General features: G+C 34.8%; 1 protein-coding gene across 2 annotated transcripts in view; it reads right to left on the reverse strand.

Annotated features, from left to right (window-relative positions):
- LOC113057822 (glycine receptor subunit alphaZ1-like) overlaps positions 1–15,647 on the reverse strand; it is a 45,222-nt gene that overhangs the window by 27,225 nt on the left and 2,350 nt on the right. The window contains exons 2-3 of one of the 2 annotated variants that reach the window (XM_026225351.1): positions 11,321–11,445; positions 4,828–4,866 (exon numbers count right to left, since the gene is read on the reverse strand). In XM_026225351.1, coding sequence (XP_026081136.1) covers positions 4,828–4,866; positions 11,321–11,445 — 164 coding nt within the window. The remainder of the gene's footprint in view (positions 1–4,827; positions 4,867–11,320; positions 11,446–15,647) is intronic. The other variant, XM_026225353.1, reaches the window with a different exon arrangement.

Below are 15,647 nucleotides of genomic sequence, written 5' to 3' on the forward strand. Positions count from 1 at the left end.
TACCGTGATTAATTTTGTGCATAAACATAACAGTCATTAATCAAATATCCCCTGGGTAAGTATAACCTCTGTAGAGCTCCCATAATTTACAACCAACACACAAAAAAAACAGTGAGCTGAGAGACCAATTACTTCTTCATAAACCAACAACCACAACTCATCTTTACAGTTACCAGTTTATAGTCATTCATTAACAAGATCCATGTCTGAACTGATCAATAGCAGAGTCCAACTCTTTACCTAGAATGAAACGGCCTCAAAAGCCATCGGTCGGTTTTACGCCGGTCAGCTGGTGGGAAAATGGCGTACGAGATGTTGTACCCGGAGGACACTCTCAAGTCAAAACAGATTTATTACAAACAACGGGAACTTAAGATGCCTCCCGGGTAAGTGGACCACCACAAATGAAAGTGTCTGATATAAATAAAGAAAGCTTAATGATATTGCTCATGTTAAAAATCGAGCTGCTCTCAGCAGAAATACAATGGCACTGAGGCATTAAATATTTATATGGCTTGGGTAGCACCTACAGTATAAGGTCTTGGCAAAGCAGCTTGCGATTGGAGAGAGATCTACTGGTAACAGAGGGACAGCAAAGTGCCCTACCGGCTTTTCCATGTTAGCACACTATTTTCATCACACCTCAGTGAATCAACGCCGGGGCAAATGTCAAGGGCTTCCTCTTACTCCTCAAACGCTGACATCCGGGCTGATGCGGAGTAAATCTATTGGCATGGGGCAATTTTCAATCTGCGCTGCTCTAGTTACACTGATGTTGTAAAAAAGGTTTTAAGCTCTAGTGAAGGAGCGGAGCTTCATGTTGCTACATAATCCAAAATCCATCTCTATTGAGATTTTGGTGTTTGATGTTGTGATGGCATCAGCAATGGGATATCTTCAAGTTTGAAAGAATTTAGTGCACAACAAAAAACATTTTAGTACTTAGTAATATAACAAGTGGAGTAGATTTATAGTACACATAAGTATACAGTATAGAATATTACAAGAAGAGAATATAGTATAGATTACAATAAAACTGACAGAATTAATAGAATACTATTAAAAAAACAGAACACATTAACGTTTACTCCAGAAATGACAACATATATATTGTTTAATACAAGAATACTATAGTATATAATACTTCTAAAAACTACAGTACTACAGAAAATAGTGTAAAACAGTACAAATTTAAATACAAATATTACAATACAGAATACTACAAAATAAAGAATTGAATAGCGCACAAAAATAATAATATACTGGACTACTACTAAAAAAAACATGTATAGCAGGGCTACACGATTATGCCAAAAATCATAACTGTTGATTATTTCCTTGAAATTGTAATTGCGATTATTAATTACGATTATCACAATTTACATTGAATGATGTTCATAATGTTGTGTGATGCAACTGCATGCCGTATTTTTATATGAAAATAAACAAGTTGAAAACACTTACTCAAAACCTTAGATTGTTTTTTTATCTTATTATAAGTAAATAAAAACGTAAATGGTATTATAATGTTAAATTAAAATTAAAGTAAGGAGAAAAACCCCTTAAAATGACATGTAGAAAGAAAAAAACACAACTTAAGCATGCAGAATAACATAAGTGGACTTTGAACTATTAATTGGTTATGCAATTGTGGCATCCATAATTGTAAATGTGATTTATTGTGCAGCCCTACTGTATAGACTAGTAAAAAAAAAATTACTTCATAGAATAATAAACAATGTATCACAGAATAGTACAAAGACAGAATACTACAAATTAAAATAGTACACTAAAATAATAATATACAGGACTACTACTTAAAACTGTATGATGTGTATAATGTAAAAAAACAATGCATAAAATAGTAAAAAAAAAACAGAATGCTATCTAAAACAACATAATTACAAAATACTATTTTAGAATACTACAAAAACGGAACATAATATAGAACAGTAAAGCAGAATACTATATCAGAATACTGCAAAAACAGAATATAGTATAGGATATAAACAGTGCACTATAATAGACTAACATTAAAACCAGAATTATGGTAGAGTAGTACAAAAACATAATACTAAAAATACAGAATATACTATTGAATGGTACACAAAAAACAGACTAATACTAAAACAGAATATAGTATAAAAATACTATTTTAAAAATAAAACAGTAGTAAAAAAAACACACACAAAAAACTTCTATGCATAAAAAATGCATTATAGCACAACAAGCCCTGAAATGTGTTAGCAAAGGACTACTACAAAACAACAATTAGCAAAACAGCCTGCCTAATGGACAATAACAAAAGCAGCTATATGGATCCCAGACTGAAACATCATTTCAGATTCCATGCGTTCTTTACTTAAAACAACCCATTCCAGCAAAACCAAATCCAGATTGAGCAGGACTCACAGCCATCCATCACTCCAGGTTCGGTTCAGCTAGAGGCGACCCTAACCATTAAGGGGATTGTATTAAAATTCATAAGAGTCGGACAGCGGCGGCTCAGACGGGCAGAGATGCCCGTGCAGTGACAGCTAGTTTCAGAGAGAGTCTGAGTTAGCATTGTCACATGCCTATAAGTAATGACACCCTGCTAAATTACCAGGATCTCTTCCTGCCCCTGAGGCTAGCATCACTGATAGGGGAAACATGACAGCCTTGGAGGAGAGAGACATAAATCAATAGGAGGGCTGAGGCTCTGAGTCCAGAATAGAGAATGAGTCGACTACAGTTTGATTACACTGGATTACCTGTGTAGCTTCGGCCGCAGAAGTCATGAGATAAAATGGTCAATTTTGCAGCAAAATTGATTCACAATGAGGTTTACTGATGCTTTTAACGATATGAGAGACTGTTTCATAATAAAGAGCAGCCATGCATGTGAAATAAGAAGATTTGAAATAAGAAGAAAATTAGATTAATGTGACGAGTCTCTTTTAAACTCACAAAAATCTCAGTTGGGGTAGAGATGGCACTGTACTACTTAATGTCCAATACAGGATTCAGGGGTCACACTACTGAAATGCTACAGGGGTTATTTACATTCAGATATTTAATAATTTAATAATAATTTCATACTACAGTCCTACCAGTGTTAAGAATAACTAGCTAGAAGTAGGAATGATGCTAGCAGATTTTTTCAAACATTTTGAAAATTTTATTATCAAAATAGTGTAATTTTTTTTCCATTAATAAGCATTCTTTAAGCGGTGTAGCTGACAAAATGGCAAATATGCTTTTGAAGCTCTGTTTTTATGAGCAAACAGAGGTAATACTCAAACATGCTCTGCTAGAAATGTCTTTTTCTTTTAAATAAATTTGAATTTCTAAATTAAATTAGAATTTTATAACACACACACACACACACACACACACACATATATGTCCCAGTAAGAGGATGTTAAATGCCTGGAAACTGATTGATGAACAATGAAATTCATAAATATTTTGATATATAAGGCAATACCAATTGGAATTCTATAAACCAGGTTATAGAATTTAAATTATATTGCCTTATATATTGTAATATGAAAGCATTTCATTGTTTGCATAGCTGGAAGTGTAGTTAAAAATAAAAAATAGCTTGATTTCAACATTACACTATGATTAAAAAATCCTCAGAGTCCACAGAGTCCTACATATTGTGAAAAAAAAAAACGACTAAAGTAACAGAAAAATCCTAAGCAAAGACATCTACAAGCCTTACATGGTCATAAGGTGTCAAGGCTTGAAAAACTCCAAAAGAATATGACTAATAACTAACATTATGAGCATGGTTCTTAATGCACTGCTAATATATGCATACAATACACATTAAACCCACCGCAGACATATTTTACCATACACCATTAGCTAGCAGTAATCTCAGCTGGGATAAATGATGATTAAACATTGTGTGATAAATGCAGTATAATACTGTAGTAATATGATTTGTGATCGAAGACTGAGAACACTGGAGCCATGATAAACATCCAGAAGACTAGACATAAGTCTACATATAGGGGGTGAGCGGTTACAGTAATATTTCCTTTAATAAAGCTAAATAACAGGGCTCTAGCAGCAGTGTGTGGTCCACAGGACTAAAACTGCATCTCTGCAGCCTCAATACTCACAACAACAACAACATTACATGCAGTACTGGAGTGACCGTACATCAGAATCAGATATGATCATTTTAAAGGCAATATCTGAAAGCATGGCTTGTTATCTAAAAGCAACACAATTTAGCCGAATAACAGCGTCAACTTTTTTTTTTTCTTTCAGTCAGGTGTATACATTTATTTGCTCTCCTGATTTAATTATAATTTAAGCCAAGATTAGAAGAAAAATCAATGCTGCACAAATGAAAAGCATGCCCGGTTACACAAAGGGATGCACTGGCACTAAATAGTGGCAGTCAATAAGCTCCAAAGCTAAATCAACAACTGGAGGCTACATCCGAAATTAAAGAAATACTCATTTCCCCAGCAAAAGCAAAGGAAAGCGGATTAATAATTAAATGCATGCTTTTTTTGCAAGCCTGATAACTATATTCCTCCCACCAGTAAATAAAGGTCAAGCAATGATACCCAATTATACCACAAAGTAAACTAAAACTACTCATTTGTCATTTGGTGTTAGCATGCCATTTCTGAGAAGAAGAAAAAAAACTGCTGCATGTCTGATGTACGTCTGATTGCATTAGTTGGGTAACTCTCAACCATTGACAAAACACACAGACATCTCTAACTCATTGTATAATTTAGCCCGTTCTCAGATGTGATATTGCCCGGATTGCATGAATCATTATGCTTGTACAATCCTGGATAAATAAAAAGAAAGTACCTTTCTTGTGAGTACCATCCGATTTGGAGCCTTGTGGGTCTAATGAAAAAAAGATCAGGATTAATAACATGATATTCTAACAGCAAGATGTTTAGCCTTTTTTTTTTTTTTTTTTTGCGGGGTCAACAACAACAAAAAAATAACATGAGCTCACTTATTCTACTTTACACTTGCCAACACTTGAAGTGTGTGGCAGGGAATATTGGGTGCTAAGAGCATACTAAGGGCAAGAGCAGGTAAGGAGGGATGCACTTATTCGTCCAAAACTTCAGAGCGGGCAGGACAAGAGGCAAAGCACTGGAATGAAAGAAAGGATGGAGGTTGCAATGCATATCTGGTCATGGGAGGCAAAATGCACTATTAAATGCAATACACTAGAAAGAGGGGGAAAATGCTAAGACTACATGTCAAACTGGCTTCACTTTTAGTTTTAGTTTTTATGTCATTTTGTAGATTTAATTGATTTGCCTGGCTGGCATTGGGTTGCAGAATTGTGCAATACAAAAGGAATTGGGAACGTACTTTGGGATGTACAAAACAGCCTTTTTTTTCTTTACAAAGAGAACCAGATTGGGGCATTTTCCCTACTGTTCAACCTAGAAAACATACGGCAGGTCACAGTGCACTGTATTCCAGTCAGATTTCTCTTGTGATGTTCATCAGAACCAGACAGAAAATACAACAACAGTGCATCTCTTGTGCAGTTCTGCATGGTAATCACAAGGTTAATGATGCTACTCAAAAACACTACCATGCACATGTGTGACCACAGATATCGTGTACAGTAATGCTTCACAGTGAATGCAGTACAGTCTATACCAATGATGAAACACACCGTGCGAGGACGTCATTTATGTGTTACCCTAAACAGAAACCACTCATCCTATGGATCCTAATTAATATACACAAACATGAAAGATATTGAGTGATTTAAGGACTTCAAAATCAGGCTGTTCTTGTTGAGCCCAACCGAATGTTCACCAATAACGCAGATGTCGGCATAATCCAGGATTTCCCAAGAGGCTTATCCTTTGTGAGAAAGCTACTTTAACCATTCAACTCCATGACCCACCATTGATTATCCCATCTAAAGCTCTTAGATAAATGACATTACCAGCAAATATTTTAGAGGAGCACATTTCTGTCGGTGCATTTCCATCACCAATCATACACAGCTAATATTGAGAAAGATCAGAGAAGAAAAAGGCGTATTAAATTTATAAAAGAAAAAAATATATATTCATACTTTTAACTGAAAACCAATCTGGAAATGAAACATTTAGATGCACTGATATCTAAATATGAACAATTATCTAAAAGCAATCTCAACTGAATCTCAATTTGTATATAAACAAAGATTATTGGAGTATGTTTTATAAGAAAATACTATTTCAGTCTTCAAAATGACATTTAATTGCTGTTTCTTTGAAATGATTTTCAGTCAGAATTTGCTTATTAATTTATAAATTATTACAAAGTTCAGTTCAATTCAAGTTTATTTGCATAGCTCTTTTCTTGATACAAATCACTGCAAAGCAGCTTTACAGAAAATTGAGTTTTATACAATATATGTAGTAGTAGCTTGTCAGTGGTCAAATTGATGTATATATGGAAGATTATATATTTTTTTTCAGTGTGCAGACAGACAGTGACAAATCGCTCTGAAGTTGCACCCAAGTTCAAACGTGAATAACAGAAGTTTTTAAATGAAATTTCCATGGATGATCATCTCCGCCGCCCTGTGAGAATTGCAACAATTTGTAGGCGACGAGGTAAAACGTGTATGAAAAATTAAAATCACATCTAACCTTGCTCCGTCTCTGCGTTGTTTGATTGTTCTGTTGTGATGTTTCTCGAAGGCTCACATCCACACACTGCCTTCTCTCTCTACCCATGAGATAAAAACGCAATTATCTAGCGCGATCCAGAGACGCTTCGTTACCCTCATGGTGGAAATACAGTTCATAGCATCTCTGAAAGCTTACAGAATCGTTTACAGCGGCCTCTTAGAGCAGATTGTGAAAGGAACATATATTCTACTACTCTCTGAAGACAGCAGATAAGTTATCCAGACATCGCACGAGAAACACTCTTGATCAGGATTTCAGTCATCTGTCATCATTTAAACCAAGCATCTGTAGGTTCACCATTGCCGTTCGTATGTGAACGCTGCACCCCGACTCATTAGAGAATTCCCATTAATCCTATTAAAATCCCATTAAGCATGTGCTGATAGCACCAAATTAACATCAAGCTCCACCAGCTAATAAAGCTTCGCTTCTGCACTTTACATGAATGAGGAGGAGATGCAAAGAGGTAACACAGACATACAGGACATCCAAAAAGAAATTAAAAAAGCAATCAGTAAATATACCGCAGGCAGCAGATTGTATATTTACAAATGTACACTTGTCTCATCGAAACCCATTCAGAAGCAAAGTGACACAGTATTCAGAAAGCATTACATGATCATGACTGTAATGCATGGTGGCGGCTCATTGGAAACGGGGCGGGAGGGAGACTGCTGGTCTATGGGTTGATTGTTGACGGCCGATGATTGTGCTATTTGGGCAGAATCTGTAGCACCTCGTGGCTGTCAGCCTCATTGCTCTTCACTGGGACTGACTGATGAGAAGGGACAAGGTTAAGGTGGATACGGGAGGCGCAGCTGCACTCCAAACCATTCATCACTAGCAGCAGCAGATTACAGCCCGAGCTACTAACCAACAGTCCCTGCTCCTCTCAGCTTCACACCTCCCTAATTTGTCTAACGCAGCACTTTGACTCTATCGGCCAGCTCTACGAATTGGTCTATTGGGGGGGGGGGGGGGATGATTTTAAAAATTGTAATATCTGTGGTACCAAACGGAATTTGAAAAAAATAAAATAATAATTATAATCAATTTTCAAACAGATTTCTGTTTTCTGTTCGCTATTAGTCAGACAGATAGCCCAAACTGAGCCAATGACACTGTGTTGAGCTGCTCAGGATGCATGATATATTTGCATACGATATGCATATTTTGGGAGGAATTCATATGAAAGTATGGAATACTGATCAGCAAGATGTAATTGGTTAACAACAGTTAATGCAGGTATCATGAGGATTAATATTTTTTAATTAACTAATAAAACTTTAAATATGGACTACCATTTAGAAGGTTGGGTTCAGTAAGTTATTTTATTTTATTTTTTTATGAATACTTATTAATAAAATTAATACTTCTATTTAGCAAGGACACATTACATTGAACAAACAAGACATTTAAAATGTTATAAATATTTTTCCTGATCAAAAAAAAAAAAAAAAAAGTATCAAACTTTCCCCAAAAATGTGAAGCAGCACAGCTGTTTTCAAAATTGATCAATTCTGAACATGTGATGCTAAAAGCTAAAGAAGTGAAGCTGAAAATTCAGTTTCACATCACAGGAACAAAATTAAATTTGAAAAATATTTAAATAGAAAACAGTTATTTTAATTTATAAATATGTCACATTATTACTATTATTATTGTTTTTTCGTGAGCATAAAAGACTTCTTTAAAAACTTAAAATACTAACTTTTACATGGGTGTGTCAATCATATTTGTTTATAATAAAGTTAATTTATACAACTCGATTACATTAAATTAATTAAAATAAACCTGGATTAATAAATCCTATGTTATCAATTGTTAGCTCATGATAACTAATGCATTGACTAATATTAATGAACTGAACCTTTGAAGTATTTCAACATAATAATAAAAAATTAAAAAAATTCACACATACAATCCTAACATAATTCAGTGACTGAAGAGAGACACGTGAAAGATCTGAAAATCTATCAATCCCTGTCCTAGCTGCATGGGCTGCCCCAAATATGCCAAGCTATGAGCTTTCCGTTTTAAATGGTCCCAACTAAATCAGCTGGAAGGATTTCCCACAGCGAGTCCCAGTCATGATCAGTGTAATTTCTTCTCACGCTATCACTTTGGGAGCTTCAGGCAATTCTTATGTTTTCCACTCACTTTTTTCACTATACGATCAAATTTGCAGGAGAAGCCGAGTAATCAGAGGAGGTGAACTCCTCCTCATCATGAGCTGGAACAATGTCTTCTCACATCAGATGCTGTTTATGCAGGAATGTTGGATCTTTAAATGTTATCTCTCTGCTTTTTCTGTCGAAATTTGTGGAGAGATGCTGTCAGCGTGCTTGCTGTTTGAATTTAAGGGATGCGGTCTATAGTGGAGCAGAGAAAACAGTCTGAAAACGCGCGAGCTTCCGGCTCACAGTGCAGTTACACACTTGACCTGACAGCCGTGACCAACCTTTGTATTTCATAATGTCTAGTCTGTCCATGTGACAACACAGAGCCATGTGCCCTCATGAAATGAACTGTATGGATTACATAATGAGTTCACGTGTTAATTCAGACAGCGGCTATTGTAACTTTTTTAGTTTTCAATGAACTCGATTTCTGGCAGCTAGGGTTTAAATGACACATCGAAAGCATAAAGGCAATGCGGTGTTTGTGATGTTGAGAATATCTGCTACTTCAGGGTAAATTAAAGTGAGAAAACAATCAGCCAACTATGCAGTTTGATGCCGGTCACCATAAACAAGGTTGCAGCAAAACTCAGCAAAGATCAAATTTAAGATGTCAGAAATCATTCATCATATCACAGCACTGAGTGTCAACAGAAATAAAGAAAGAAAGAAATCCGTCGCCACGAGCAAGGTTAAGATGCAAGGTCTCAAGATCAGACAGGGGTCCTCTGCCATTTGAGCAGGTTTAACAGTCTCAGCATACATCACTCTAATATTTCTATCATTAAGAAATGCTTTTACCTACCTACAGCTTCGAAGGAAGAGTGAGACTGTCCACATATAAACTGTACACATTTTCTGATATTTTACTCAGTGTAAGTGTCTTGCATTACATGAAACATATCTTGGTCAGAAGACAACACTTTATAATCAAAAATTCAACATTTATATATTGCTTAACAAATCAGTAGTTCATATTTCAATGTGCTGAAATGATTTGTTAAGCATTATATAATATTAAGCTTGCTAAATGTATTATAAAGTGTTATTGGTCAACACACATGCAACATATTAAACATCTAATCCATTCGGCTCCAATAAACTAGAAGCATTCAAACATTATTTTTGGGAGTCAAGATTCAAATTGAATCAAATATATACACAAACATAATACATAAGCAGTGAATATATAACATTATTTGAAACAACGCTGAACATTGTGAAGTAACTACCTTTTAATCTCCCAAGGCATTCATGTGTACACAATGTCCAAAATATTCTATTTAAAATACACGTTTTGTTTTAGTTTTATTATTTAGTTGGGTTTAGTGTTTAATGCAATTCCTATATATAATAAAATAATAAAAAAAATACTACTTTTAAACCTTTTTTACACTTCTTGTTTTTACTCATATTCTTTTGGGGGGGTGGGGGGGGGGGGAGTGTATTTCCAAGAATAGCTAAGGAACAGGCAGACTATAATTTGCAGTGATTGACATAAATATATTGTTGAATATTAGGAAACCCCTGACATGTATCTTGCAGGGGCTATTTCTGACTCTCCGGCACACGTCACACACACTAATATACAGGATACCGAGTCCCACCATAGACATTCACTCAGGATAATGAGTCAAGATCATGGACCTAAAAACAGGAATGTAGCCAGCTTGGGGACAGGTTTCTTAATATAACGAGTTACCCTTAGTAAATCAGAAAAAACAACACAATATGTGTCCCTGGAGCACTAAAGCAGTCTTAAGTCGCTGGGGTATATTTGTAGCAATAGCCAAAAAATAACATTGTATGGGTAAAAATTATAAATTTTTCGTTTATACCAAAGATCATTAGGATATTAAGTAGAGATCATGTTCCATGAACATATTTTGGAAATTTTCTACTGTAAATATATCAAAACATAATTTTTTATGAATAATATGCATTGCAAAGAATTCATTTTGCTGATTTTCTCAGTATTTCGATTTTTTTGCACCCTCAGATTCCAGATTTTCATATAGTTGCATCTCGGCCAAATATTGTCCGATCCTAATAAACCATACATCAATGGAAAGATGATTTATTCAGCTTGCAGATGTATAAACCTCAGTTTCAAATTATGACTGGTTTTATGGTCCAGTGTCACATATTGCGTGTCAACCACTGAGGTATATAGCAGGCTGCGGTTCATTGATTACTAAATAACCTTCGGAGTGAATAATTCAGATTTGTGTGCGGCGTTGAATGGCTTTAAAATTTGAATTTGAATGTGTTGGTGAAAACTTGTTTTTCATTATAACAACATATCACTTGTTTCTTGACAAATACTCAATCGTCTATATTCACTTACCACATATATATATTTGTGCACGTCAACTCTTTAAATATGTGTTTGAAATAGCTTTTTAAAGTAGCGCTTGGCTACATTCCTGTGATATCCAGCAGTGTCTTGGTGGATGCACCAACCTTTGAAATTAGGTCTGATTCTTGCATCATAACCGGACACTTTTCCCATAAGCTTGTCCAGGAATTCTGACGGGGGCATTGGGGTGGCAGCTTTCCGAGCCGCTGCTTGTTGGGACGCTGCCAAGCTGTGGATTGGGACAAGACAGGTGCGTTACAGAACAGAGGAGGACAAGCGTTATGCATAATGAGACATTTTTTTCATTATTAGATTCTCTGACCTGAGGCAAATGGATGTTCATTTCAAGCTGACGTTATGTGCTGTCATTTTCAATAATAACAATTGATTAAAAATAGCTTTGGATTTAAAGTCCATGTAAAAGCACGTTAAAAAAGCCGGTGAACTATGTAGTACTGAATTGTTTTTATTTCAAATTTGAATTAGTTTGAAATTAATTCGAATTCGTTTTTCAACCGCTTTCCCGCAAGTGGGCGTGGTTTCAGCACAGACAGCGGACACGCCCCCAGTGTCTGAGAGCCGATAATACTGCCGTTTTTTCACGATCTGGATACTTTAATATATTTACTTGCCTTTTTTAGTATTCAAATTTGGTTGGGTGGTTAAAAACACATTTTTCTGTTGTGTAACAAACTGAAAACACATATTGCTTTACACAGACTTTAAATCTCCAGAGCTGAAGCTCACTGACTCTAGACTAAAGGAGCTAAATGAACATGGAAATTAATCAAGACCTTGTCATACAATATCTGTGTCCTCATTAGCATTAGAAGTCGCTAGAACTTAATTAGTGATAATAGGGTGCATGTCTGTTGCTTTGACACCGGCCTGTGAGTCACATTATGAACTTTTAGCCTGCAGCCATATTAGTGCTGATCAGTAACAATTTTAGTGCTTCCAGGGATCTTTATCTGTCCTTCATGATGGACTTTAATATGCATCGACTTGTTTAAGTCTTCCACATACAGCTGAAAACCCAAAGGAACAATGGACTTTTTTTTTAATCTAGCATCAGTGCGTCTGACAAAAATGGAGGATAATAATCATAAAATAGCCTGTGGTATATTGATTTCATCTAAGTCCTTGAGACATGGTCCTCTTCTTGCCAATTTCATGGGTCTTTCTTTGTGGGGAATTGCTCTATTTTCTTAACCAGCCACTGAATCCCGAGTCTAACTGTTTTGGCAGCATATCCATTATTCTTTCATAGCCATTGACTTTCTGTGTCACCAGCTATCCTTTGTTTTCAGAGTATCCAATAGTCTGGCTTTTTCCGTTCTCGCACATCATTATTCTTTTTGCTCATTAACATTTACTGGTGTCTGGTCTAAATTGGAGAAGTGTTTGGCATTTAAATGTGGATGCATCACAGGAAAAACTTTTCTTGGAAGTGCTGCTCCACATCTCTCTTCTGGAAGAAAAAAAAGTTTATGATTTATATATATATATATATATATATATATATATATATATATATATATATATATATATATATATAAGTGAGAATAAAGCATTCGCTATTTTGGTATTCATCATATTCATGATAATTACTTTTGACATTTTTGTGTTTTTGTAATTTTTATCAGTTTTTGTTGGATTTAAAAGTCTATTTAGTTTTAATTCATTGTTTATTTTCATTGTGTATTTCTGTTTTTATCATTTAAATATAGAAGCAGTTTAGTCTCAAATATAATTCACGCAAAAAAACACGATTCACACAGGTGTGCAGAATCGTGCTCCTTTTGATATGATTGGTTGAATGGTAAGCTCGAATCTGATTGGCTAAAGAGTACGACAGACCCACGTGGGAAGAGAGCTCTGTCAGGAAAATCTCAAAAACACACACACACAAATCCGTGTGTATTCGTAGTAAATGGAGATTCGTACATTCAGACACTGTTACATTTTAAACATTCAAAGGTTTTTGTGCACAGTTGTATATCTACAAATTGTTTTTTGCATTTGTGAAACGTATTTTATAAATATATAATTTTATTTTGCGCATGTGAATTGCTTTTTGTGAATATCTTTTTTTTTCACGCACGTGAATTTTTTTTGTGTGTACGTGAATTAGGTTTCATGCATGTGAAATTTTCAACACATGTGTGAATCGTGTTTTTTGCGTGAATTATATTTGAGACTAAACTGCTTCCATATTTATAATATGATTTCTGTTTTTACTGAAGCCAAATGTTTCATTAGTTATTTCAGAGTATTACTTATTTATTCCAGCCTTAGTGATATATATATATATATATATATATATATATATATATATATATATATATATATATATATATATATATATATAGACACAATGCATGAATTGTCTCTCATTGTGAGAAATCCATTTCTTTGTTCTTACTGTAAAATTGTCCAATGCAAACATAATAAGATTAGTCGCGGTGTGCCAGATTATGGAGTCTCTTCCAGAGCCATTCTCTGTCACTACAGACTCTTTACATGAACGCGCCATTGAAAGAAATCTTTGTGACAGTGTGAAATCTGTGGATACAGTCTCTATTAGTTTTGCTTCCCTGCAAATCCGTCTCATCACAACCTGCAGCCGGATACGTAATGCGGGCTTTAATCTGCGTCTTTAGTAATTAATGGCTTCACTAATCAAGGCAGCGCTGAACAAATGAACCTGGATCGATGCTGGTCATGGCAGTGGAGACGGTCTGATCCTTCTGCTGATGCAGCAGGAACCAAAGCAGAGCATCCTGCCAGAAAAGATATGCAAACAACCCAGAGACCTGCATACTTTAATGTGAGCATCCAATCATTAGCTTTAAGTGTAGCTCATTATGTTCTTTGGACCACTGATGAACACAATCCTTATTGATCTTGTAACACTCGAGAAATCAAAGGCCTCTCTGGCACCAAAATGGCATTTCTTCAAGCCGCTCTTAATTTGTCAGTGTGGCTACAGAACTGAAGGACAGAAGAGAACAAATCACAATAAGCCCAAAAAACCTTGATCTTCAAACATTGTTGCATGTATACAACAGACCTAAATTTAAAGGAGGTGGATCCAAAATCAAAATGAGCATAGCTAGTGACAGGAAAGTGCTATTTAGGGTACAGTCCTGTCTTTGATTATTAATTATGCATTAGGAGTTAAACTTATGTAAAACTCAACTCGGAAAATCAATGAAAAGAATTTGAGATCATGCATCTGCTTATTTCAATGCTTTCACTACCTGTGCATATATAATTACCAAAGAGACTGAAACTAAACTCTGACACTAATCGCTATTAGCAGATATTAACCCTTGAGGCAAGTGTGTTTTTTAATCACTAAGCTTTTAGCAGTAATATGCAGTAACGTCCTAAAGCAATATGCAACTCCTTTCAAAGTGAGTGCAGGGTCACATCTGGGTCTCATGCAAACCAGAAGAGATGACGTAGTAACATTTTTTAAATAATAATAATAATGAAAAAAGAATTAAATAAAAATGACACACTACAAATCGAGTGCTTGCTTGGTTTCATTTTATATATTTTTTCTGACTCTGGTTGAAAAAAAATAATTTTAAAACAAATAATTTATTTGTATATATTTTAATCATTTAATCTTTCATACGTTGTTTTTTTATTTTATTTGACTATTATGATTTATTATTATTATTATTAGTTTCTTTAGTCATTTAAAAATATTTAATATTTTATTATAGTTTTATCATTAAATATTATATTATTATATTTTAAGATTATATTATATAATTAAAATATATTATTTTTTATTATGAAATATATTATCATATATTTAGAGTTTATTATTTTGTATTATTAGGATGTTTCCTCAAATATTCTTATATCTTGTAATATGTTGCTTTCGTTAGGCTAAATTAAGGATTATTTTGTCATTTTAAATCATGTTTCTGACTTATTTAGATGTTTTTTTCTACAGTGCATAAACTACATGCACACTGTTGTCTCTGCCATTAATTGGATTAGCCATTCACGGCTTTACCTGCATATTTTAGTTTGATAGTGTTATAACATAACATCATGTCTGCTTTATGCATGTGCTGCATTTTAATTGCTATGCCTCAGTGACATACAGCAGCCTCTCACATGACAAATGCGCAGGCTAATATGGGAATCAATTAGAGAGATGCAATTCATAGAGCAAATTATTTTTGTGTACAATTTGTATTCGTCAGTGGCATTAGCATTGACAGAGTGATCAATGTCTAGTAATAAGTCTGCATGTGAAATGAGCTGGGGATGTAGGCTGAGACTGGGAAAGAGATATCAAATAACAAGCTCTGTAAAAGTTCAACAGCAAGAGCTGAGACTGCAATATCCTGATTCTAGTTCATTAACTAAACACGGGCCGTAGGATGCAATATAAATGCTGCAAAC

Source organism: Carassius auratus, chromosome 39 (assembly GCF_003368295.1).
Source record: "Carassius auratus strain Wakin chromosome 39, ASM336829v1, whole genome shotgun sequence".
Classification (NCBI taxonomy): domain Eukaryota; kingdom Metazoa; phylum Chordata; class Actinopteri; order Cypriniformes; family Cyprinidae; genus Carassius; species Carassius auratus.